This window comes from Polypterus senegalus, chromosome 8 (assembly GCF_016835505.1).
Source record: "Polypterus senegalus isolate Bchr_013 chromosome 8, ASM1683550v1, whole genome shotgun sequence".
NCBI lineage: Eukaryota > Metazoa > Chordata > Cladistia > Polypteriformes > Polypteridae > Polypterus > Polypterus senegalus.
Window position 1 is genome coordinate 42137615 of NC_053161.1, and position 27859 is coordinate 42165473.

A 27859-nucleotide genomic window follows, 5' to 3' on the forward strand; every position below is an offset into this window, starting at 1 on the left:
TATTTCATTATCACTGTCCCTGCTCCACACTGAACCCGTAATGAGAGTTGTACATAACCTATTTTAAATGCATTGCAACATTTTATATGTGACACAGCCAAAATAAATTTAAAGTGAAAATAGGAAAAATAAAACATAGTAATTAATAGGCAATCAGAAGTTAATTGAATGTCTAGAAAGTGTACACCATTTCCATTAGGTTTTTTTTTTGTGCTAGTGAGTGACTTGCAACACTAGCATCATTTAATCACTATACCATTTGAACTTACGCATTCCCTCTGGTGTTTTCCAGTTGGGCTGAGCTGATGGTCAATATAACATCCATGATATAAAAATTGTTTATTCACTTGAAACATTTGCGGAAATTTCCTCAAAGTGCTAAACTGCAGTCGTTACTATTTTTAAAATGTTGTGCGCCTCCTCACAACAAAGCTGTCAGGCACTCACCTTCACAGTACAAGGCGTGTGAGGTTCCTGTGCTATTTTAGTTTAGCAGGAGTGCACTGTAGCTGAGTGATGGCAGCCTGATTAGTGTGTTACGCACAAAGTTTGATTGGGAATGCAGGTATATTTGTAGCACTGTGTTAGTGCGTTGCTTACAAACTCTGAGTGCCAATGGCTTCTCGCTCATTACATAGATTTTAAGGTAGCTAACTGTTCTTCAAATAATTGCTTGTGTGGATGCATGAGTATGCAACTTTGTCTGGTCTGCCCTTTTTTAAAGGATCCCTTGAAGCTGCTCATTCATGGTGGAATGTCACCTCAGGCTGTGGGTGACATATCCCCAGGCTAATGCAACTTCTTAGCGACGTTACAATATTTTTAATTCACCAATCATTTTCCTAATATACTTATCCTGGGGAGAGTTGCGGGGCAGCTGGACTCTATCCTTGTGGTGTTGTATTTTACATGACATAAAAAGTAAGATTCAGGCAAAAGACAAGAAAAGTGGCGGTGTGCTGGTGCTTGTTCAATATTGTGGACTGATGTGGCTCAGTACTAGTTGTGCTCAAAGCTTCAAAGGGATCCAGAACTTTCAAGTCAAGGTTTGTTTTTCATGGCACTCAGATTCAAAAGGACACCTCCTTCCTTTGCTATCATATATAGTGCTAATATACAAACATGCTCTGACCTCCAAGGGGGAGCACCCTGCATTATTGTGCAAAAGTAATAACATATCGGGAAGAGGAACAAGATGCTAACTAACCAGAGTATTGGCAATTGTAAAGTGTACACGAGATAATGAATGTGAAGTAAACCGATTACACTATATATCACATTTTTTAAAAGCCATTGCCATTGTCCTACTATATGCACATTGTACATTAGCGTGCTTTTTGCACGCATGATAAGAAAAGGCAAAATATTCACTATAACCAGGCCATGATCAAACACAATGAAGTATGATTTTTTCTATAATGCACGCCAAGATGTTTCTTTTGTTCAGAAGATGATAGAAAGAGGTCAAATGAGGAATCTGTGTTAAGTGAGTAAAAGTAATCAGTAAGTTCTAGTTTCCTGTTGGTAGACATCTATTCAAATCCGTTTTATGATGAAGCAGATATAATTTGAGTTACCTGCCAATACAGCATCATGACTTAAAACAATTTTAAATGAACTTACACTGAGTCACCATTGAATCATTGTAATAATATTACTGAATGGCAATACATGTGCGGAGTTGCAGTAAGAAATCTGTGAAAGAACAAATCTACTGTGTTCTGAGCTAAAACACCCACACATTACTCCCCGACCTGCCTCCCAATCACCCATTGTAGACGCAGCCCATGGATGGTAGAGCAGCTAATAAATTGCTGTATGGCAAATATGTTTTATTTTATGTGATCAAGGTCTTTCAATTTTTTTCCCTTGTTATTGGCCTCACAGAAGGCAGAAAATGTACTTCATCTACTGCTTTTCTTTCATTGCCATGTTTTATCTCTTTTAAATTTGTCTGAGTGTGCCTGCTTGCTGGAGAAAAGATTTTGACAATTACAAATTTGATAATTATGAATTCATTTTAAAATTTACTAGTAACATATTCTAAGCATGTTTTAGCATTAGTTTTGGTGCTTTATGTTGACTATATGTTTCTCTTTTTAGATCATTGTTATGGCTTGTCGTGAGTTTGAGATGGGAAGGGTAAGCTATAAATTAATTCTTAATTTTCTTACTTCTCCTCTGCAAGAAACTACATCATCTTTCCTCATGTTTTATTTGTGGAAATCATACATGTGTAGAATAAAAAACAATAACGAATAAATATATATCTGTGTCTATTTTTCCCATTTGTAGAATTCATGCATTTTAATCTTTGGACACCATTTTCTTTCTTGACCACTTTTCTCTGCACAACTTGAATTGCCTTTCCTTCCTATTTCAGTTTTCCTGCATCTTATGCATGCTGCTGCCAAGTGCTACAGTTACATAGAAACTCTTGACTAAATTTTATCTTCCACTTATTTACACTCTTATGTTTTCCAGTTCCACTCAAAATAAAAAGATCCTGTTACTACGACAAGCATGTCTAAAATGTATGCAGACCTGATACATTACAATAATAAAAACTTTGTTTTGTTTTTGACATTACACATGGCAAAGCCCAAGCAAAGAAAATATTTTAATTCACAGATGGTGACTTGAAATTATATAATGAATATAAATTAAGATATATGATGTCTTCTTGCAATTTGAAAGACTGTGCAAAGTTCCCATAGAAGGTGGAGTGATGGCTCTGAGGCTAGGGATCTGTGCCGACAATTGGACGGTTGTTGGTTCGAATCCCGTAAAAACCAGAAGTGACTCCATTCTGTTGGGCCCTTGACGTTAATCATCAGAGCATGCTCTCAATCTCTTTCTCCTCTGCAGAAGGTGGCAATATTGCTTGGTCTGATGCAGCTTTGGAATAATAGCTCATTTATATAAACTTTTATTTTTAATACAGGGTGTCATGGTAGCTAAGTGGTAAGTGCTATTATCTCACAGATCCCGCTTCATTTATTAAAATCCACTGCCTAGTCATTTTCCATGTGGTATTTGAACATTTTCCTCCAGTTACTCTGGGTTTTCTTACACATCTCCAAGCATGTGCATTTCAATTAAATTGATGATTCTAAATTGGGACAGGGTGTGTGAATGGGTTCTGTGATGCATTAGCACCCCCTGTTTGAGGTTGGCTCCTACCTTGGGTCCCATGCTGCCAGAATAGGCTCCCAATTTGACATTGAACTGGACTAAACAAATCTGAAAGTTTTATGTTGTGTTTAAAGCAGAGCAAACACGGTGGTATGCTGGACAGAACTGTTACCTCATAGCTCCAGGGAACCTGGTTTGATTTCCAGAGCAGTTATTGTTTGTCTGGATTATACATATTTTCTGGCCATTTTTATCTGGGTATTTTTTATGATGTGGGATGAAAAATAAAGTGCACGCTAAATTAAATGGCAAATTAGCCTTGTACAACTGAATCCGGGAGTGTATGTGAATGTGCCTAGAGACTGATTTTCTTTTCATGATTGTTTCAATCATTTTCCCCAGATCTGGAAGGAATCTGGCATGCTTCTGCAAACCCTGTCATAGAAAAAAGAATTCAGAATAACAAATGTCAGATTCAGCTCTCTAAATGCGAATGAAATAATAAAAGTCTTAAAATAACCATAATATACAGTCGTTTTCTGTTCTGGTGCTCATTGACATCACTTGTTAAAAGGACAGCAGCAGTTAACTACAGTGCCCTTGTAAATACACTCCATGACTAATTTTTCTAGAAAACATCATGTTATGGATCAACTTCTGTCATGTCTAGCACTCATTTTTTTGCCTCTGTTCCAGTGAAGTTTGTTTCTGCATATTTGCAACTGTAAGCTTTTTTGAATTTTATTAGGCCCTGCCTTGCAAACTCTGACCCGAGAAGCTATTTCTAAAAATGAAGTTTAATTTAGAACATACAGTAATGAAAATGTTCATTACACAAATGTAATCATTTACATTCGAGAATCATACCAAAAGTCATTAACGTATTACTTTTATGATTCAATAAAGATGAGAATATAAAATGATGTCATTGAAATCCACTTTTCCTGGTCATTTTTGTACCTGCTTATAAAGGTTTGACAATCTCTTTTTGGCACATCTTGGTTCCAGTTGTGTGTAAAATGCAGCAATGCATGATAACCTATTCCAGTCTCTGCTGTCATTTGCTTAATTTTCATGTGTTGATTGGCATGGATGAGTGTATCGATTTTTGTTTCCCTTGCTATTAGAGGCAGTTTTGTGGTGACCTCCAAAGGGTTCATTAGCAACATCTGTGTTCTAGTCTTTCAGGTATTTTTTACCCATGGTCTGACATTCCAAGTGCCAATACAGGCAAATGTCTATAAAATGCACATTAAACTTTTGCTCTGTTCCAAGAAATGAAGTCACTACATGTTGTTGAGTCAGTGTGGTCTTGTTAACCATTTACATAAACTGAACTATAAAGAAGTAACTAGGCAAGCAACATCAGTCTTTAGTTGGAAGTAGGATGATTGATGATACTACTAACCTGAAGATTTGACATTCCAGTATTGCCTGGCATTTCTTTGTAACTCCAATATGTTTATTGCATTTGGTCTGATTATTGTAGATACTGTCCCAATTTACCGATTAATCCCATCCAGTATTTCAAAGCATCATAGCTAGTAATCTACATTTTTATGTATTTTCAAATTGGTTTTATTTTCTTCCATTACAGAAAAAATGTGAGAGATACTTCCCTCTGTATGGAGATGAACCTTTATCATTTGGGTCATTCAAGATTTCTTGTGTAAGTTTTATTTCCTTTATTTTGCCTTCATCAAAGTGGAAGAAATTATTGTCTCAACAAAATTCACAATATACAGTGGCATACAAAAGTTAGGTCACCCTTGCTTAAAACGTCTGTTACTGTGAATAGTTAAGTGAGCAGAACATGAACTGATCACTAAAAGGCATAATGTTAAAAATTATACATTTCTTAAAAATTTTAGGTAAGATTACATTTTTATTTTCATCATTCACAGTTATAAAATACCAAAAAAATGTAAACGGCCTGAAGCAAATGTTTGGGCACCTGACATGGTCAGTACCTAGTTAACGCGCCTTTTGGGAATCATCACAGCTTGTAAACGCTTTTTGTAGCCAGCTGAGAGTTTTAGTTCTTACTTGGGGTATTTTCACCCTTTTGTCCTTACAAAAGGCTTCATATTCTGCAAGATTCTTGGGATGTCTTGCATACACTATTCTTTTTAGTCTTAATAACATTATTAACTGTGGAAACAGCTACTGAAACACTTTGATATCTTCTTGTAGCCTTCTCCTTCTTTGTGATTATTGATTATTTTATTTTTCAAAGTGCTTGACCACTGCTTAGAGGAGCCCATGGCTGCTGATTGTTGGAAGAAGGTTTAAGGAGTCAGAGAATTTATACAGCTTTACATTTGCATCACCAGAGGTTTCTTTTTTTTTTTTTCTTTTATTGAATTTATTTAAAGCATGTAACATTCAATACAATCAAGTCAAACTTAACAAAACTAAATACAATTCAACTCCCTCCCATGAGAAACAGAGAAAAGCCAAAAGCCAGAGTAAAATTTTTGAGAGTAGTATAGAGGGAAAGGAGTCTTTCTCCCCAATATAAATGCTTAATCTAAAGTATTTGTGATTAGATCCTGCCAGGTTTAAAAAATCCTTTGAACAGATCCATTAAGAGAGAATTAGCTTTTTTCCAATTTCAAATAGTATATAACATCAGTTGCCCACTTACTTAACAGAGGTGGGTTAGGATTCTTCCAGTTGAGCAAGATAAGTCTATGTTGGAGTTGGCAAAGTCATTCCTGGAGGGCCGCAGTGGCCGCAGGTTTTTGTTCCAACCCAGTTGCTTAATTAGAAAACAATTCTTGCCAATACTTACATTCCATGGCTTGTTAGTGCTTTAACTCTGCGATGTCAAGTCATTCTCATATCCTAGATTTTTTTCCCATTCTAAGGATATCATCCAAATACTTTGAAGTGTAAAACAGATGGGTAATTCTCAATCCTTCACTTTTTTCTCTTCCCTTTCCTTTCGAGTATTTAATTAATCAAAATAGTACACGATAAATACATACAGGTGTAAAGGGTAACAAGCAAAATGGATATCTGCTGGTTTTTTTTTTGTCATTTGCATCTTATTGTTAATATGGAGCAATTAAAAACCGAGAATGCAGCTGTTTAAGACTTAAATAAGCAATAAGAGTTCAAAATCTTAATGAGGGAGATAACTAAAATGAAGCAGAAGTGTATCTAGAATAATAAGTGCTTCTTAGTAAGCAGTTGGGTTGAAACAAAAACCTGCAGCCACTGCAGCCCTCCGGGAATGACTTTGCCCATCCCTGGTCTATGTGCTAATAGTGGAATAAAGTCAATTACAGTCTGTTTGTCCTTCTCCAGTTTAAGTCCATCTGTGAGTACACCAAACACAGCTCTTAATGGATTAGGAGACACTGTGAGACCAAGGCTCTCTGATAGGCATTTAATTTTTTTTTGTCCAGAATGATGTTAATTTGGTGTACGCCCAAAACATGTGGCCTAGTGAAGATGGAGCTTGATTGAAATGTTGGCAGGCTGGATCTTGCCCTGGAAACATTTTGGATAATTTTAAATGAGATAGATTTGTTCAATAAAAAAATCTCAAGATGAATAAATGAATGCTTTGCACATTTGGCGGTAGAGTGAATTCTGTGCATAGCTGCCTTCCACTCCTTTTCTGAAATGTTGAGTAAGAGATCCTTTTCCCACTCTACTTTGGGATCTTTAAAAGGAAGGGACTTTAAAATGGTTTTATTTAGTATAGTAATACTGTCTGAGTCTTCAAGACTTGTCAAGATCTCTTCTGGAATAGAAATAGGTGGGAGGTGAGGAAAATTGGGCAGATTTTGTTTAGCAAAGCTTCTAATTTGGAGATAATGGAAAAATTGTGTGTAATTGTTCATAGGATGCAAAGACATTATCTATATACAAATCTCTAAAATGATTTAATTCCATATCTTTTCCAAACATTAAAAACTGTTTAAGTTTGAGAGGGTGGAAAAAGGTTGTTATCATATAGAGGTGCCACAGATAAAATATTCTTTAACTTGAAGTGCTTTCTACATTGGTTCCATATTCTGAGTGAATGAAGGACAACTGGGTTATTAGTATATTGACGATACCTTGTATTTACTGGGGTACAAAGCAAGGAATATAACGAGGTAGTGTGTGTTCATCTGTTTGTGTCAATGTCCAGGTTTTTATAATTTGAATGTTTGCTGCCCAGTAATAAAATTGAAAATTAGGTGGAGCCATGCCACCTTCTGTCTTAGGTTGTTGTAGGCTTACCCTTTGGATGCATAGATATTTCGAATCCCAAATAAATGAAGTTTTGATTGAATCTAATGTCTTAAAAATGATTTATTAATTAATATGGGGATGTTTTGAAACAGAAGCTTCATCTTGATAGTGTTAATTCTCCCTGGAGGATAGACCATCTATGCACATTTTGTTTAATTTTGTCAAGCAGCAACATTTTTTGAAAAAGAGCTTTATATTTACTTGTAATGTTTATCCCTAGATATTTAAACTGATCTGCAATGATAAAAGAGAAGGTGTCCAATCTAATGTTTGCTAGAGAATTCACTGGAAAAAGCACACTTTTGTTCTAATTAAATTTTGAGTCCAGATATATTTTGAAATTCTGCTAGTGCAGTTAGGACTGCAGGCACTGAATTTTGTGGGTCTGATACAGTATATACAGTACCATATCATCTGCATATAGTGATATTTTCTGTTCAAGTCCTTCTCTGAAAATGTTTTCATCTCTGATGCATTTTGAAAGTGAACAGCCAGTGGCTCAATGGTGATTGCAAATAGCAGTGGTGACAATGGGCATCCTTGTCTAGTACTGCTTTCTAGTTTGAAGTAGTCTGAGATAGTGTTGTTAATACAAACTGAAGCTTCTGGACTGGTATACAGAAGTTTGATCCATGCACGCATGTTAGGCCAAACCAAAATGTATACAAAGTGGTGAATAGGTAGTTCCACTTGACTATATCAAATGATTTTTCTGTATCCAAAGATAATAAGATCTCTGGAGTGTTAGACTTTATGGGTGCATATATTACATTAAATAGGCATCAGAGATTGGAAACCAAATGTCTACCTTTAATAAATCTGGTTTGGTCTTATGATATTACTGAAGGGAACATTTTCTTAATTCTTCTACCTACAATTAGGGGTTTCTTAACGATGGTTGTGAACAAGCCATAGCCATAAAGAGCTAATTAGGATCTGAGATCTTGGTAAAAGTTATCTGAGACCTCAAATATCTTATGGTGCCCAAACTTTTGTATGCAGCCCCTTTCCTTTTTTCACTGTAAAATTGTACAAAACAAAAACAATACACTAATCCTGCATAAAATACTGAAATGTATAATCTTAAACTTTTTTTCCTTTTGGTGATCCGTTCATCTTGTATTCGATCAACTACTCACAATAACAGACATGTTAAGCAGGGATGCCTGCCACTGTACTACATAATGTATAAGCTTATATAGTTCTAATACTCTATCTGAAAATGTGGACTAACTAAGGAAATTCAGAATATTTGTAATACAATTCCCTTCACAATACAGAATTTATAGTATCTAAATCATTTAAATACAGCATAATTAAAAGGCTTGCTTTTATTCAAATAAATGTTCATATGCAGTCATGATTACTATTGCCGCAGTTGTTACAAGTGTACAGTTTATTGTAATGTTGAAGATATAATAATTGCTTTCTAATCATCCTTGATGCATGCCACATAACTTGCACTTCTTCACTCTCTGCTAGCTAAAACCATGAGGATTCATCAGACTTTTGTCAAGTTTTGTGTTTCTACTTCCTACTTTTGTGGTCTAGCCTCCAGCTGTATATCCCATAGGTACACTAACATTTAGCAGGAGTTTTTCTTGTAACCTATGTGCAGTTTTGTATAATATGAAAGCACTCCGGTCAAGTCAGGTCAGGTTGATGAGCATGCACTGGTACAGCATGTTGCCACACCCACCACACGGTGACACAGCTCGGGATCCAGGTTGGCAACCCTCCAGGCAGACAGGCAGTCCAATTCTGCCCTCTGGAAATTAGGCCACCTACACCAGGACTTTAAAGACTTGGACCTTCGACCTTTTGTAAATATGTTGGGAGCGTTACACACATACAGACAACCCCCTTCTTCAAATCAATCTACTGCCTTCATAAGAAGAGTCACCAGAGACATAAACGTTTAGTACATAAGTAAACCTGTCTCCGCAAACAGAAACACTGCTATGCACAAGAGATCATTAATGTCCTGGATTTTGGTTTAAAGTCCAGACACTAGCATTCCTCACTCAGTCTCTCGAGAGCCCCGATCAGGATCTCCATTGACTCCGCAAAGAGAATAGCATCATCTGCAAAGTCAAGATCAGTGAATCTTTCTTCACCAACAGATGCCCCACAACTGTTGGACCCCACGACCATGCAAGGATTGAACAGTGTACGAGAAAGAACACACCTCTGATGAATATAGAGGTTCTGCCTCCACTCTGCGCAACACTCACAGTACTAATGTACAAGCCGTGGTGTACAGTATCCTGCTTTACTGGTGGAGATGACTTTCACTCTATTTTTTCTGTGTAACAACTACTCGGCTTTAAATCAGGTATTTGTATAGTGGCACTTCATTCAGTCAGAAGTATAGGGTGGTCCAGATCTAATTATGCAATTTTCATTACACTATAGCTTATTAAGTTTATTACATACAGAATTCACAAAAAAATCTTTTTGTTGCCGATAGATGGCAGCACCTGCCCTGCATTCCCAAATGGCGGAGAGACGGTTGTCAGTCAAACAGCGGGTGCGATGTGTTCACCTTTTCATAATTGCATAATTAGATCTGGACCACCCTGTAGCATTACTTATATGAAACTGTGCATTGTTTTATTGAATTGAATTCTCACAAAAAAATATTAAAGTGTAAATTTGTGGAAAAATAGAGCATCTTAAATAAAGGTATTGTAATTCTAGTATGATACATACTTAACACTTCAAAAATAAAATCATAACAAAATTAAAAAGATATCTGTACATATCTCAAAATGAACAAAAAAGTGCATGTAACTGACTTTTTATGTTTTTGTCATGATCAACCAATAAAAAGAACACAATGTGAATATGAAAGACATCTGTGCTTCAAACGACCTTAATCTCCATACTAGGACTGTTAAGATAGTCTTGATTAAGATTTGAATATTCATATTGAAAAAGTTTGATATAGCATAAGCTGCCCCAATTCGGCAAATGTACTGATTTTCTTTATCAGGTACTCATACATGGTAAACAAGAATAGTGGCATCAGATTTTTGATATTTTAAAATGTGTTCTTCAATTTAAATGTTTAAGGTTTGCATATTCTCGTTTGTAATAGAAATGTGTAAGTTTTAACCCTCTGATAGAGATCCATTGAGGGCCAGATCCCTAGTAAAGGGTCTAAAATAACATATTTGTAAATATTAACCTTGAAATATTCAAAAATGGTACCCCACATGCTTTAATGTTTGACATTTGTCATTTTAACACTTTTAGGGATGGCTGTTAGAGGGCTAGGACTGCCGATGAAGAATCAGATATCAAAAATATATTCATGATCAGTAACCTTGACATAGCATAAAAACGATACTCCACATGCCTATATTACCGATCCACATTTTTTCAGTTTTTTAATTTTGTGAAAAGGAGTAGCTTTGATTCTTTGTAAGCCGTTGTCAGTTGAACCCCAGGGGTTGGTTGTTATGGCACGTATAACGTCAAGGCCTTCTGATTAGTTTTGCTAAGGGCACCTACTGGTTTACTCTTTACCATAAGGGTTAATTTCCTGCACAAAATATGGTTCTGAGGGCCAGAAATAGGGGAGAACTCCAAAAGATGCAATGTTTTGCCCAAATGTATATGATATGTGGGGCTTTTCTCATTCCAGTGAGTCAGGAGTTGCAAAACAAAAAAAAAAACTGAAGTAATTTCAAAGTGTTTATAAATAATTCTTATGAACACAAAATACATGTATATTATAAATATATTTAGATCTATGTTAAAAATTCTTGATGCTACATGTGTATTTTCCACTTTTTATGCTTTTTAAATTAAGTAGTAATTGTTTCCTTCAATCACTTACATAAGGAGAAGCTTAATCATACATCCCTGTTTTTATATTGTGTCCAGAATGGTTTCGTTTTCCGAATCCCATCATCAGCATCATTTTCTTGAGAGAGAAGACTTTTAAGTGCACTAAACCTGAGAGTAATGTCAGCTAAAGACCCGATGAAAAGCTCATATTCCTTGCCATCCCCTCAAAATGGGCTAAAAATGCAAAAGTTTTTTCCAGTAGGACCCATTGGTTAACATTCAGAGTGGCTGGCAAATCATACAGTGCATCCGGAAAGTATTCACAGCGCATCACTTTTACCACAGATTAAATGATTAAATGATTAAATTCATTTTTTTCCTCAGAATTCTACACACAACACCCCATAATGACAACGTGAAAAAAGTTTACTTGAGGTTTTTGCAAATTTATTAAAAATACAAAAAACTGAGAAAGCATATGTACATAAGTATTCACAGCCTTTGCCATGAAGCTCAAAATTGAGCTCAGGTGCATCCTGTTTCCCCTGATCATCCGTGAGATGTTTCTGCAGCTTAATTGGAGTCCACCTGTGGTAAAATCAGTTGATTGGACATGATTTGGAAAGGCACACACCGGTCTATATAAGGTCCCACAGTTGACAGCTCATGTCAGTGCACAAACCAAGCATGAAGTCAAAGGAATTGTCTGTAGACCTCTGAGACAGGATTGTCTCGAGGCACAAATCTGGGGAAGGTTACAGAAACATTTCTGTTGCTTTGAAGGTTCCAGTGAGCACAGTGGCCTCCATCATCCGTAAGTGGAAGAAGTTCGAAACCACCAGGACTCTTGCTAGAGCTGGCCAACCATCTAAACTGAGTGATCGGGGGAGAAGGGCCTCAGTCAGGGAGGTGACCAAGAACCCGATGGTCACTCTGTCAAAGCTCCAGAGGTCCTCTGTGGAGAGAGGAGAACCTTCCAGAAGAACAACCATCTCTGCAGCAATCCACCAATCAGGCCTGTATGGTAGAGTGGCCAGACAGAAGCCACTCCTTAGTAAAAGGCACATGGCAGCCCGCCTGGAGATTGTCAAAAAGCACCTGAAGGACTCTCAGACCATGAGAAACAAAATTCTCTGGTCTGATGAGACAAAGATTGATCTCTTTGGTTTGAATGCCAGGTGTCAAGTTTGGAGGAAACCAGGCACTGCTCATCACCAGGCCAATACCATCCCTACAGTGAAGCATGGTGGTGGCAGCATCATGCTCTGGGGATGTTTTTCAGCGGCAGGAACTGGGAGACTAGTCAGGATAAAGGGAAAGATGACTGCAGCAATATACAGAGACATCCTGGATGAAAACCTGCTCCAGAGCGCTCTTGACCTCAGACTGGGGCGACGGGTTCATCTTTCAGCAGGACAACGACCCTAAGCACACAGCCAAGATATCAAAGGAGTGGCTTCAGGACAACTCTGTGAATGTCCTTGAGTGGCCCAGCCATAGCCCAGACTTGAATCCGATTGAACATCCCTGGAGAGATCTTAAAATAGCTGTGCACCGACGCTTCCCATCCAGCCTGATGGAGATTGAGAGGTGCTGCAAAGAAGAATGGGTGAAACTGGCCAAGGATAGGTGTTCCAAGCTTGTGAAATCATATTCAAAAAGACTTGAGGCTGTAATTGCTGCCAAAGGTGCATTGACAAAGTATTGAGCAAAGGCTGTGAATACTTATGTACATGTGATTTCTCAGTTTTTTTTTATTTTTAATAAATTTGCAAAAACCTCAAGTAACTTTTTTCATGTTGTCATTATGGGGTGTTGTGTGTAGAATTCTGAGGAAAAAAATGAATTTAATCCAAATTGGAATAAGGCTGTAACATAACAAAATGTGGAAAAAGTGATGTGCTGTGAATACTTTCCAGATGCACTGTATGCCTGTTAATATTCGGACAAGGCTCATTTCTGTGCTTGGAGGCTCTTGATCATATAATGCATGCTATTCAAACTTGTTTATATGTCATGGTGAAGATGTTTAGTCAGCATATTCTACTCTATCCTAATTTCCCAAACCTGTAAATAATTTAGTTAATAATTTAGTGTTTAAAGTGACATTCAATTTTCCTGCAGATAGTAAATACATCACTAATGTTTTTGTCTTGTTAATATTCGGCTACATGTGGCTTCTGTTATCAAATGACGTACTTAACTTTTACATGGTATAAGGCTGAATATTCCTAGAAACATTTCTGCAGTTTTTCGGGTTAGATTTATTGGAGAATTAGGCTGTTTTTTTGGAGAATTGGATTGGATTGTTTCTTTTCTTTTTTTCCCCAATATCCAACCCACCATTTTTCCTCTGCTGGTATCAGCCTGATAATTCTACCATTTATCTACCATCGATCGTTTTCATCTTTAGTCTTTGGTGTCCTTGAGCAGAAGAGAGAGAGTTCTGCATTTAGTTAGGCTGCAAAGAAATCCTTTTGTGATATCAGTAGAGTAGTACTTATTAATTCAGTTGGTGTGGCAGTACATGTATCCTTCATGCATGTTGTAGTTTATTCTGTGTCTGGGGGTGGATACCCCGATATCTGGCACCTGTTTTGTCTTATGGACCATATCCATGTTTGCACTAAAAGAAGGAATGCAAATCTGGATCCCATACTTCATTAGTAGTTTAGTTACCTCATTTCAGTGGTGGTGTTCAGTCCTTGTGTAACTGAAGTAATTTTTTCCCCCCTCACTTCTACATGTGGTTTTATATAATTTGTATGTGTAGAGATCTGATTGCTGCTTTCTATGGTACCTTTTGCATATTTTAGTTGGGGTATGCTCACACCAGTCTTTCTATCATACAGGTATATTCCTGCATAATAATCATAGATTACAATATACTATATGTATACTATGCCTAATTGTATAGTACAGTATTGTGTCAATGTCTGTACTAAGTTACCTTTGAGCCATAACTTGGCAAGAGTGAATTTTTCCAGCTTATAGTCAGTCATCTTGAATGAAACATCGTACTAGCATTTTCTCTTGGCAGTTTGCAGACTGTGTAGGGAGATTTTTACAGCTTGCTCATGTTTCATTTAACAATAATTTTGCACAGATGTTGCCAATCAGAGCAGGAGCACATAGGACTGGAATTTTGTTTTGCTGGATTTCAGTTATAGACATAAGAATCTTTTGTCTTCGCAAATGACTGCAGTGGTTACTCCAAAATTTTGTAAATGTAATTATCAATTATTTGTTGACTTCAAAACAGAACATTCAAGTTTATAGACGGACAAAGGAAAAGAAGCACAAACTTACACTTGCTCATATGGACTCCCAGTGTCAAAGTGCACTTCTAGTGCTCCTCCACAGCACCCTGACATTAAATTAATAATGGCATTAAGTGTAGTCCACCTCTGATATCCAATCAGTTATTATAAATAAACTGTTAAAAATAAATTGTCTAACCCTAATTTAAGCACATATCTTCCAAAATAACTGTCTGCCTTTTTTTTTTTTTTTAACTGATTTGCTCATGACACAAGTGTTTTTGTTGTTGTGCTTTTAATCTCTGGCTTAGTTTTGCAATTTACTTTTGGACACTAACTGAATGAAATAGGAGCAAAGGGGTCTGATCCTGTAGTATTGTTAATAATCTGCATTTCTGTAACTTGTAATTAATTATATACATGTTTTACTTTTATAAACAGTGTCTTTAGGCTGTGCATTACTATATTTCACAAAACAAAATGCTCTGTAATGGCACAATGCAAAATCCCAAATTTTCGTGATGAAATAAAACAATAATAATAATTTATTTCATTTATATAGCGCTTTTCTCACTACTCAAAGTGCTCAGCAATTTGGTTAAGGGCCTTGCTCAAGGGCCCAACAGAGCCAGAGTCCCTTTAGGCATTTACGGCAACCTTCTGATTGCCAGTGCAGATCCCTAGCCTGAGACCCACCACTCCAATTAAATGTTAAGTTACTTGACATCTTTGTGGCTTTTAGCTCCAGAACAAATAATAAACTTGTCATGACTCCTAAATATTACATTGATTTGATTTAGGAATTTCTTTGTGGCTTATTTGAATGACATAAGATGGCTGGAAATTGTCTTATTTTATAAGAGGGCAGTGTATGAAGTTACTTAGAGCAGTTTGTTTTCCTTTTGCCAGTAATATATTTTATTCATTGCTCATATTTTCTTCTTTTTACCAGATGGCATTTTTTCTAAACTGTATCATTCTTATTTTTAGGAGACAGAACAAGCTAGAACGGATTACTTCATCAGAACGCTGCTTGTTGAATTTAATGAAGTAAGTTACGAAAATATTTAGGCAAACTGCTAAACAAATTATTTTTGTCGCTGAAGTTCTTATTTGTCTTTGTTTTAATATTCTTAAAAATGTGCTTGCTTGTATTCTAGGAAATGCGAAGAATTTATCAATTTCATTATGTGAATTGGCCTGACCATGATGTTCCGTCATCATTTGATTCAATTCTGGATATGATTAGCTTAATGAGGGAATATCAGGAGCACGAGGATGTGCCAATCTGCATACACTGCAGGTAAATTGCCTTTCTGAGTCATCTTACTTGTTTAACAACATTAAATAAAGACAGTTCTGTCAGAGTAAATGTCTTAACAGAGGCCAAAACATTTTTCGAGTTTTAAGAGGGAGTAGATTTAAGCCTGGCTTGCTGCCAGTTAAAGCCTCTCTTCAGTCTTAATGAATTAGTGGAATAAGGAATCAGAAAGTGAATGATAGTGACACATTTTATGTAGTTTTTATGACCCAGCTAATTATTTTTTAATGCTTATTGTAATTGGTCTTCACAAACTGAGGAGTGCTTCAGTGGTATTTTTGATAGATGGTATAAATTCTTTGCATACCACCTTGGGCTTCTCACTGTGTTGAGCCTGACATTTGCATACTCATTGGTTTTTGAGAAAAGTAACTCAGAATGTATACTGTATATTTAGCCGAGCTGGTAAGAGAGGCTGCTGAAACAGACTACTGAAATGTCTCCAAGCTATGAAAATAAACTAAACTAGAAGCCTAAAAGCATATTTTATTGGGAGTGATCCAATTTAAGGCTACATTTATTTCTATAGGTTAACAATGGTTGTTGCATGCAAAGATGTTTAAAAGCAATTCATATAATAAGTTATTTTTAAAATATATTTGCTTCAGGACAATTATCCATCTGTTATCCAACCTGCTATATCCTAACTACAGGGTCACGGGTGTTCGCTGGAGCCAATCCCAGCCCACCACAGTTGTTTCAGAACAGTTATGTCTAAATAGTTCTATTAGTATTTAGTGATTTCTAAAAGCAATTGCAAACGTAATTAAGCTCATTAAGACTTTTGAACAGTATTATATTTAATGTTAAAAACTTTCTTACCGTTGCCCCATATGGATGTTGACAGCATTGGGAAAATCTCTTGACAGCAGAGTGTAGTAGCGGCAAGAGAGGCTAGCAGTCAATAAGGGCAGGGTATAGTAGGAACTGCGGCACAGAAGATCTTTTAATGGTTTGACTACTTATGATGGCTTCTTGTAATGTGTATTGGGGCACAAAAATTTTCCATTGGTACCTTACTTAGTAATGGTAAAAGCAAATATTTAGCTTACTTCTTTATCAGAGTTCACCCAAATAAAAATAAGAGCTCTGTATATTGTCAGTTAGGAAAGCTAATGTTATTTGTGAACCAGCCAGTTATTATCAGGATTGGCTATTTTTTTTAAACAGAAAGCTGTTATATGTATTTCTTTCTTCTTCATTTCACGTGGTAGGCAGTTCATGCCTTTAAAAGTGACAGTGTGTTGCTTTCATTTTGTTTCGGAATTATTTTCCTCTGTTGTATTAAGTATTACTTTACAATTTGTCAGATTTAAAGGGGCAGGCAAGCAGCTGAGTATGAATTGACCAGGTCATGCTGAAACATCTGACGTTTTCTCCTTGCCTTTTGTACTGGTTGTACAAGAGAAAGGAATATTTGTTTTGTTATTTGTGTTTAGGCTGTCATTTACACACAAAATGCATCAGACTAAATTTTTCCGTACGGTTTTGCTTTTGCAGACAAGAAGCATTGAAATGTGAAAGGAAGAGTGCAGATGTAAGAATGTTTGCATCAATACTGGGCACTTTCTAGCATGACTTGAGCGTTTGAGGGATATGTATTTTGAGTTCCTATAGGAAATTACTTACATCCAAATGAAAAGTACAGACCTGCTTGAAGTTTTGTGAGCCATTCAAGGGGGTCATCATTTGACATATTTTAGAAATATATTATGAAAATGAACTCTTCCTGAATATACGTATATATATCATGTCATTTTCTAACATGCTTAATCCAGACCAGGGTTGCAAATAGGCTGTAGCCTATCCCAGGTAGCATAAGATGCAGGCAGGATCAAACCCTGTACAATGCTCCTGTTCATCGCAGAGCTAACACACACCAAACACATGTTAGGCTCATTGTAGTGCTGCCAATTCATGTAATCTGTAGGTCTTTGGACATTGGGAGTAAACCAGAGCACCTATATAGGATCAATATTCTAAACATAGTTCACAAACAATAAAATATATTTGAACTGATAGGTTATTAGATTGACATTTTGAGCAAATCAATAGATATTCTTATGTGCAAAAGCCTTTTCATTCAATAATTTGAGGTGGTCTTCTTGGCAGTAGTAATTTCACCATCATCTCCTATAATCAGTTGTCTCTGACATCATCCTAGATGGATGCCTTGTGTAAGGAGCCCTCTTCAGGTCCTGCCACAGAATTTCAGGTGGATAAAGGTCCATCACACGGAACATTTTCTTCCTAAGTTATTCTTTACTTGGCTTACATGTTTAAGATGGTCGTGTTAAAACACCCACTTTGTCCAAAGCTTCAGTTTTCAAAGTGATGGACAGACATTCTTCCCAAGAAATCCTTGCTATTTCTCAGAATTTATGATTTCCTGGGTGATATCAAGTTGTCCAGAGCCAGAGTAAGAAAAATCCTGTACAAAGACACTTCCACCATATGCTTGATAGTCAGGGTGAGTTTTTCTTTGTGGTAAGGTTGTGTTGTGTCTTTGCCAAACATAGGCCTCGTTGTTGTTAGTAAACAGTTTAATTTTGGATTCATCTCCTCACAGAACAAACTTTCAAAACTATACAGACTTACACAGCTCTCTTCTTTTTTGATACATGAAGCTTTTTTCTGGTGATCATGCCATAAATGGCATTGTTGTTCAAGGTCCTTCTTATTTTTAATCTGTGCCCCACTACTCTAATGAAGGCCAGGGAATCTTGTTGATCTCTTAATGTTATTTTAGGATTACCTTTTACTTATTTTCTTCTTATTATTTCTCTGGGTGAAATTTCAGGAAGGTGTTTTACGTCTTGGAAATGTTTTTGTTGTTTTAAATGACTTTCAATTTGATGCTTGATTCCTAAAAGTAGATTTATGGAGTCTAGATTTTCTGAAGTGGCTCTGTAACCTTTGCAAGATTGATGAGTATCCACTACTTTTTTTTACAGAGTTCTTCTGAAACTTCCTTAGTTTAATGCATGAAATTAGACTTGTAAGAATAGTAACTGAATTGCTTTATTACAGTTATCCATGTTTGTAAATACCTAACTCATTATTTAAGATTTTCACTTTTATTGTGTACCTTGATTAAATGGTTAATCCTCTGTCACTGACCCATCTCGTGCTAGTTTACCCTGAGGTGCAATATAAAGACACCTTTAGGATTTTATAACCTACTGCTATCTTAAAGGGTCATTGGTGGTTTAATGCAAACTTTGAAAGAAATAAAAAGAATAGGTAGAGAAAAGCCAAGAAAAATGACACCTTTTATTGGCTAACTATAATTACTGTAATTACATCTTGCCTGAAGAAGGGGCCTGAGTTGCCTCGAAAGCTTGCATATTATAATCTTTTTAGTTAGCCAGTAAAAGGTGTCATTTTGCTTGGCTTTTCTCTACATTCATAATGGCTAACACAGTACAACACCCTAGTACTAAAGAATAGGTAGTAAAGTTAAGAGAGCATTAGGATACTCTGCAATTTGGGAATGGCTCTCTAATGAAGCCAGATAGCTGCTTAAGAGCTATTCCTTACAGTAGCAAAGACAACATATGATATGATGTTGTATAGTGCTTATCATTTTCAATTAGTAATACTTGCATTTATGTATTTTATGTTTTAAATTATTCATCCATTGTTTAATGCCACAGCCAATGTGTAATCAAGTACTGAGACCAACTCGGCATGCTTCTGAGATCACATTTTTTTATTCTTTTTCTCCCCCCATTGTAAAATTTTTTATTCAACAAAAACAAGTGGAACTGCTCTAATCTTGGACACCATTTTATTTCCATTTACCTTTCCCCAAAGGGTTTTGTACTCCCTGTAAACATTTTGTCCATCTCTTGTTGTGGTGTTGGATGTTAAGTGTCTGTGGCGGTGCAGCATTTTAGTAAAAACAGTGCAGCTCTGGCTTGTGGGTGAGGGTTTATGTTCCTACTCCTACAAATCTGTGTGACCACAGGTTGTTCATTAGGGATGCTAACTGATTGCTTGTGTGGTAGAATAAATCCGTCACAAAGACAAAAACAAAGTTTTGGGGACCGTCCCCGTATATTGTCGGTCAGACAATAAGAAAAAGAAGCGATTCAAAGTTTGATATTACAATGAAGGTTTTTACTGTAACAAAAAGGCGGTTTTATAACAGAGAAAAACATGTGACATGAAATGGTTGGCATGTTGTGACGCTGCAGCAGGAACCGGAAACGTCATTCTTGGTGAGCCGGAAGTTAGGTGATTTGTGGGTGCCAGAAGTGACGTCATCAAGGATGGCCAGAAGTGACGTCATCACAGCCATTTTGGAACCCGGAAGTTGCAGGATTATTTTTCTTCTTGGTTTCTGTTGATAAAAGAGAGTTCAGGTAAGCACCACGTGACAACCCCCCTTAGCCCAGACCCCTCAGGTCGGGCGACCTGCAACGTGAGGTCGTGGACAATGAGAGCGAGCATCTGCGTTGGCCTGCAAGGAACCATTACGATAAATGACACTAAAACGATAAGATTGTAACTCTAAGAACCACCTAGTGATGCATGGGTTTGACTCACGATGAAGGGACATCCACTGTAAAGCGGCGTGATCCGTCACCAGTGTAAACTTGCGTCCCAATAGGTAGTACTTCAAAGACGTGATAGCCCACTTGATCGCCAAGGCTTCTCGCTCCACCGCAGCATACTTGGTCTCTCGTTCCAGCAATTTCCGGCTAAGGTACATAACGGGGTGTTCAGCACCGTCGGCGCACTGGCTCAGCACGGCACCCGATCCTGTGGCTGATGTGTCAGTCTGGAGAATAAAAGGAATAGAAAAATCAGGGGATTTCAACACAGGTGCTGAGGTAAGGGCCAACTTTAGGTCACAGAATGCTTTATCAACTGCATCGTCCCATACCACTTTTAAAGGTGCACATTTTTGTTAAATTAGATAAGGGCGAACCAATTTCAGAGAAATGCAGTACAAAACGGCAATAGTAACCCGCCATCCCTAAAAATGCTTGAACCTGCCGCTTATTCATCAGACGGGGCCAATTCATGATGGCATCAATTTTAGTACATTGTTGTTTAACAACACCCCCACCCACTACGTAGCCTAAATATTTGGCTTCCTTCAATCCGAAGAAACATTTCTTAGGATTAATACGAAGCCCTGCTGACGCTAGTGTGGAGAGCACTGTTTTAACCTGCCATACATGGTCCTTCCATGTGCCGGAATAAATGACTACATCATCCAAGTAGGCGGCACTATAGGAACTGTGGGGCCGTAGCAGTGTGTCTACCAGACGTTGAAAAGTAGCTGGTGCCCCGTGCAAACCAAAAAGAAGGACTCTGTATTGCCAATGTCCACTGGGTGTACTAAAAGCATTTTTTTCCTTAGCGGAGTCCGTTAAGGGAACTTGCCAATACCCTTTAGTCATGTCAAGAGTAGTTAGGAATCAAGCGTTAACTAACCGATCAAGTAAATTATCTACTCTCGGCATTGGATACGCATCGAATTTAGAGACCTGATTAAGTCGTCGGAAGTCGTTGCAAAACCTCCACGAGCCATCAGGTTTAGAAACTAAGACAATTGGACTAGACCAAGGGCTATAGCTTTTTTCAATAACCCCTAAAAACTCTACTTCTGCTTTCTTTGCCTCCGGGAGCCTGTAAGGTCTGACAATCACTCCAGGGTCCGTAATAATGTCATGAACAATCAACGCAGTACGTCCAGGTGTCTCATCCACAACTTTAGGGACAGTCAAGATAGCACGTTCAAGATCTTGTCGTTGTTCAAATGTTAAATCAGGACCAAAATTAAGATGGGCACATGACTTGAAAAGAGAACAAGGTTGTCCGGAGGAGTGATCAATATCCCTGTCCTTCCACGGTTTCAACAAATTAATATACTCGTTCACTCGGTCGACGATTAGGTTGTTTAACCAAATAGTCCACGAGTCCTTTTCTTTCCTTTATTTCATAGGGGCCTTGCCAATGTGCTAACAATTTTGAATGGGAGGTTGGAACGAGCACCATTACACGATAACCCGTGACGAACTCCCGAATGGTGGTGTTTCTATTATAATAACGAGACTGCACTGCTTGTGCTTTTTCTAAATTGTCTTTTAAAATAGATCTAATTTTCTCAAGTCTATCGCGTAATTGCAAGATATATTCAAGAATATTTGAAGTAGGGATGACCTCCTCTTCCCATCCTTCTTTTAACATATCCAAAAGCCCTCGTGGTTGTCTCCCATATAATAATTCAAAAGGAGAGAAACCTGTAGAGGTCTGCGGGACTTTCCGGTAAGCAAACAAAATGAGAGGAAGCAAATGATCCCAGTTTCTTCCATCCTCGTTAACTGCCTTACGCAACATCTGTTTCAACGTTTGATTAAAACGTTCTAACAACCCGTCAGTTTGGGGATGATAGACCAACGTTTTCAGATGTTTTATACGGAGTAATTTGGCTATCTCCCTGAACGTCTCCAAAGTGAAAGGAGTCCCTTGGTCTGTCAAAACCTCTTTGGGGATCCCAACACGAGCAAATATCCCTACTAATTCCCGTGCGATAGTTTTTGTATTAGCTGAGCGCAATGGGACAGCTTCTGGAAAGCAAGTGGCATAATCAACTAACACCAAAATATATTTAAATCCTTTTAACAACGGTTCTAAAGGTCCTGCGAGGTCGATACCAACTTGTTCAAATGGAATATCAATAAGGGGAACAAGGAGCTTTCGTCCGTCTTGGAATCTGGTGAAGTTGACACTCCGGGCAGGAAGCGCAAAATCGGCGGACCTCCTCATTTATTCCCGGTCTGTAAAATCGGAGTTTTATCCTCTCTAAAGTTTTATCGGAGCCTAAATGGGCTTCTAGAAGGTGATCATGTGCCAATTCACACACTTTTTGCCGAAAAGTGCATGGAATTAACAACAATGCTTGCACTTCACCCCTGTGCTCTGCCACTCTATAAACCAAATCATTTTTAAGTACAAAGAATAGTACCAGTGGCATGGGATCCAGAGATGTATAACCTTCGGTGGATACTATAGCATTCCTAGCAAATTTTAAGGAATCATCGTTCCACTGTTCTCTTTTAAAGGATGAAGGTGTTAACAGGAATTGTGAAGATAAAGTCTGAATTGTGTCTTGCGCGAACTCCGTCCTCCACATTAACTGTATTAGCTCCTGCAGAGGACGATGGGACATTGATTTCTTCGCATTGGGTACTTGTATCAGCCCGTGCTACTGTGGGACATGGCGTGGAGGCAGTCAGATCAGCATTTTCCATGACTAAGCCTAAATATTTCTTTGGTACAGTTACGTTTTTGCCCCTGGTAATTTTATTCCAGTCTCTTCCAAGTATGACTGGAAACGGGGGATCCGGTAACACAACCATGTTCATGCTCGTCAGGTTACGATTTACTGTCACCACACATCTGGCTGTCTTATAATATCGGATATCCCCGTGAATACATTTGAGACTAGTTTTCAACTTAGTCCACTGTTGCGTAAACAAACGGCAGCAACAATAGAAATGTTACTCCCGGAATCAAACATTGCCCTTGCCTTTCTGCCATTTATAATAGCTGCACCTGTATAAGGAAGAGACAAAGGGTTATTCACTGTGGCACAATACCTTTCTCCCCTCCCCAACGAACAATCCATGGGCTCGTAGGAGCAGTTAGGGGACAGATGTCCAACCTCCCCACACTTGTAACAGCGGGGAAGGTTATCTGGTCTATCCTGTCTATGGACGGCAGGTTCGGGAGCTTGTCGGGGGGGCTCAGGAGCTGCCCCACGTGCCTGTTGGGTTCGGCGAAAGAACCGTTCTGATCGCCTCGATTTGCAAGCCGTCCAATGACGCTCCGCGATTTTGATTAGAGTGTCCATTTCGTCAAAGTTATGTTTCCGGACTTGCTGGGCAATATGCCCAGGGAGGGCATGCACAAAGGTTTCACATGCAAGTACCTCGGCCATTTTATGAGAATTATTAATGTCGGGCCGTAGCCAGCGACATACCTTTCCCCAGGCTTCAAAGCCCTGAGTTCTCAGCGGCCTCTCTGGGTCGAACTGCCACTCCCTCCATTCTCTTGCCTGCTGCTCCGGGGATACGCTGTAGCTTTTGAACACTTCTAGTTTAAGAACTTCATAATCAGCAGCCCGCTCCTCAGTTAAATCATAATAGGCTCTCTGCGCCATTCCCTTCAGGTAGGGAGCCAGTTGGTACGCCCACTCTGACCTCTGCCATGCGTTCCTCTTAGCGGTACGCTCGAAGATCAAAAAATAGGTCTCAATGTCATCTGATTCAGTCAAGGTGGTCAGTGCAATGGGTGGTGACCGAGCGACCTCCGTCCGTACTCTGGCTGCAGCACGAGCCTCTGCTTCAGCTAATTGGGTCCTCGTCTCACCCATTTGGATCTTCAAAGTTTGGAGATCTCCCATAATGGTGAAAAGAACGGTGTTCAGGTCCTGTTCTTCAGACATTTCGAACAAATAATCCTGCCGACTACGCCAATTGTGGTAGAATAAATCTGTCAAAAAGACAAAAACAAAGTTTTGGGGACCGTCCCCTTATATTGTCGGTCAGACAATAAGAAAAAGAAGCGATTCAAAGTTTGGAATTACAATGAATGTTTGTACTGTTACAAAATGGCGGTTATATATAACAGAGAAAAACATGTGACAGGAAATGGTTGGCCTGTTGTGACGCTGCAGTGGGAACCAGAAACAATGTCATTCTTGGTGAGCCGGACGTGAGGTGATTTGTGGGTGCCGGAAGTGACATCATCGTGACCATTTTAGAACCCGGAAGTTGCAGAATTATTTCTCTTCTTGGTTTCTGTTGATAAAAGAGAGTTCAGGTAAGCACCATGTGACAACACCTTATCTCGCGATGTTGCACTCACCTTTAGGCTCTTTGACTGCCTCCTAATCGCACATGTGTGACACTTATTAATGTTCAGGTGTGATCGACTCAGCTATTCCCTGCTGGAACTCTTCTGGTTGTTTGCCTACGTGCACTTACTGGGGATAAAAGGAATCTGAATAGGATAAAGAGGAGAGAGTATGACGATCAAGTAAGAAATAAACATGAGGAAGGGAGAAAACAATCATAATTGGGTGGCCAAGCCAGAGCGGTGCCAAGGCAAAGAACTCAAAGTTGCCCTGTGGTGGAGTGAGTGGAATGGTGCTCCTGGGTTGGATCAGTCTTGCTGAGCTTTTATGGAGTGATTGCAGGCTCTAAGGTCCTGCAGTGACCGATTGAGGTGGCAAGGAGGAGGAGCTGGACTCAGTAGGTCCCAGCGGGTTACTGATGGATGCTGCTGGGATGTGAGCAGGAAAGGGGACCGCTTTTGTAGTAGTTTCGTCCCTGCTGAGAAGACGTGGAGGGATGAGTAAGGTGGTGATGAAAGAGAGGGAGAAGCATTAGAGATGAAATGGGTGGGAGCCAAGTCTTGCACTTTTTTTTCCCCTGGTTTTATCTCATATTTTTTGGGTTTATTTATTTGTTTTTACCCTTTCACTTCAGTGTTTCTGTTGATTTATTTATTGACTGCACCACAGTTTTTGGATACTATTGTTGTTAATAAATAAGCACTTAGCACATTTCTCACCTTACTTGTTGTTTTTCAACCTCATTGCACTAGTCCTTCCTGGTCATGACTACTGATGACCTGGGTTCAAGAAGATGCCAAGTCTGCAGGAACCTGAGCTTCACACTTGGATCCTGTACAGTGCTTCATATATTTATGCTGATGTGGGAAGGTTTTTGATGATTGTGTTGTGGTGACTGTTTTCAGTATGTTTCTTCATGATGGTGATGAGACTGTAATTCAGGCTTTGTTATTTCTGTCAGTTTTTGTCAAATTTAAAATACTATTGGGCTTTGGGTTTCTCAAGCAAACTGTGCACACCTTATTCCAGGATCGTGAGAACAGTTGTGGTGTCTTTCAACAGGGATTTAAACCATAAAAAACTTGTCAATGTTCAGCAACAAGCTGATTTCATTTTCATCTGTTCAGATTCAGTAACATTTAAAGATGTCTTCTTCACTGCCTTCTACATGGATCAGAAATACAGAAGCACCCCTGCTGGAAAAAGACTTCTTGTATTAGAGAAATAAACACTTGCTAAGACTTTTACTGTGAGATTAAGAGACTAGCATATTTTTGGTGTAGTTGATCTTGGCCCTGCCTTGATATAAGTTTATATAAAGTGTTTTTCTTTATTTTTGAAGAGAAGAATGTCCTGAAAGCAGAACCACGGTCTCTTCTACACAGTGTTTAAACACAAACTATTTCATTTACTTAAATGATAATACATCGTTACTAGTGTCATAGCGTAGTGTAGGTAGTTTTTTGGTTGTGAGTGCCACTTGGTTGCTAGATGGAGAGGCGGGAGAAGATGTAGCAAGAAGCAGCACAAAGAGTGAAAAATGTCTAAGCAAATACAAAGAAAAAATTGAAAGTAAGGCATTGAATGCTCTATGAAAATGCAGCACTGAAGCATAGCTAGCAGAATGAGTAATGTAAAATTTGCGTAAGTAGAAACAAGATATTTGAATATTTGATACATTTAGAAAAAAGAGAAAATTTGGGCCAATAGATATATTGGCCAAGATTTCTCCTGCTAATGAGAAAAGTACAACGGAACTGAATTGAACTGTTCCCTGTTTTACTATAGGTACCTTTGATTGAAATGTGATTCATTGAATGTGTGAGTACACTGAATTAGTCGAATGTACAATTATTGCATAAATGAATGTACTGCTACTTGTAACTATAACGTAAAATATTGTTGTTCTAGAAAATTACTCACCTATAACTTCAAAAATAACGTAACATTAGGTGATGTGAAAGAAGGACACAATTTTCCTTCGCTATATCTCTATTTTAGGAATCCACAGTACCTAGTGTGACGGATGGCCGAGGCCCATGCCTGGCCGGGACGCCCCTTCACCACATCTGCCAGGGGGACAAGGGTGGGAAGCCCAGTATCTCCCCCTAGACGCTAGATGGTAGTCTCCCTGGGTTGCAGCGGTGCCTCGGACTCCCCCTGGACTTCATGGGGGTTGGAATTCTATGCAGCTCTGTGGGGATCCGCGGGTGCCACCAGGGGGTGCTGCAGCAGGAGCTGCTGGCCCCTTTTAGGCACTGGTTTCGCCTTACCTGAAAGTGCAGGCGGACATTGCCAATCAAGCACCTGGAGCACTTCTGGGTACCCAATAAAAGGAAACGAGCGACCACCACTCATCGGCCAGAGTTGGGTGGAAGGAGGACAAAGCTGTGAAGGAGTGGTGGTGGTGGTGGAAGAAGAGAGTGTTTTTGTGTTGTTGTTTTAGTGCTTGGGACTGTGTTGTGGCTGGAGGGATTACGGAGAACATGTGCCCTTCAGCTGAAGGAAAATAATTCTTTTTATTTTATAAATGCTTCCTGTGTCAAGTCTGTGCCGGGTCGGGTGCAATATAGTGCCTTTCTTACACTAGAGAGTATATTGTGTGGTAAAAGTGAAGAACCACAATATGTCAAATATAGGAGCCAGTTTTAAAATGTCTTATAACATTTTTTTTTTTGTATCTTCAGTGCTGGATGTGGAAGGACAGGTGCTATCTGTGCTATAGACTACACATGGAATTTACTGAAAGCTGGAGTAAGTTTATTGTAAATAAAAAGCGTTTATAAATTAAAGATGCAAGGAAATACATAAAAAGGTATTGACATAGTGTGAAAAATAATGCAGTGTACAACAATGGACAATACTGAGTGCAAAAAGTATATTTGATTGTTATCAGTGTTAAAGGTCATCAGCTGAAAAATCCGTATGCCAAAGGTTTTCAAAAGTAAAATCATTTGGGAACTTAAGATGTATGTGAATAAAAATTAAATAATGGCTGTCACTTAGAAAAAGTTATTCACCTGGCTTTGGAGTATATGACATTGGGTCATATTGTGTCAGGATCATTCACATTCATACAAAAAAATGAATATCCCAACCAATCAGCCCAAGAGACAGTTTAAACTTCTTTAATTTCTGAAGTCCAGATGCTGTACATATCGTTTTGAATAAATGCCCTTGGATTTGATTGATACATTTAATAATGCTTTACAAGAAGATATT

At 38.3% G+C, this 27859-nt stretch overlaps 1 protein-coding gene across 3 annotated transcripts in view; it reads left to right on the forward strand.

Moving 5' to 3' along the window:
• Positions 1–27859, forward strand: part of LOC120533919 (tyrosine-protein phosphatase non-receptor type 12-like) — a 175787-nt gene that overhangs the window by 104074 nt on the left and 43854 nt on the right. For 2 of the 3 annotated variants that reach the window (XM_039761033.1, XM_039761034.1), the window contains exons 5-9: positions 2104–2142; positions 4733–4804; positions 15432–15491; positions 15602–15744; positions 27325–27391. In XM_039761033.1, the coding sequence (XP_039616967.1) occupies positions 2104–2142; positions 4733–4804; positions 15432–15491; positions 15602–15744; positions 27325–27391 (381 nt within the window). Of the gene's footprint in view, positions 1–2103; positions 2143–4732; positions 4805–9619; positions 9722–15431; positions 15492–15601; positions 15745–27324; positions 27392–27859 lie in introns of those variants that run through there. The other variant, XM_039761035.1, reaches the window with a different exon arrangement.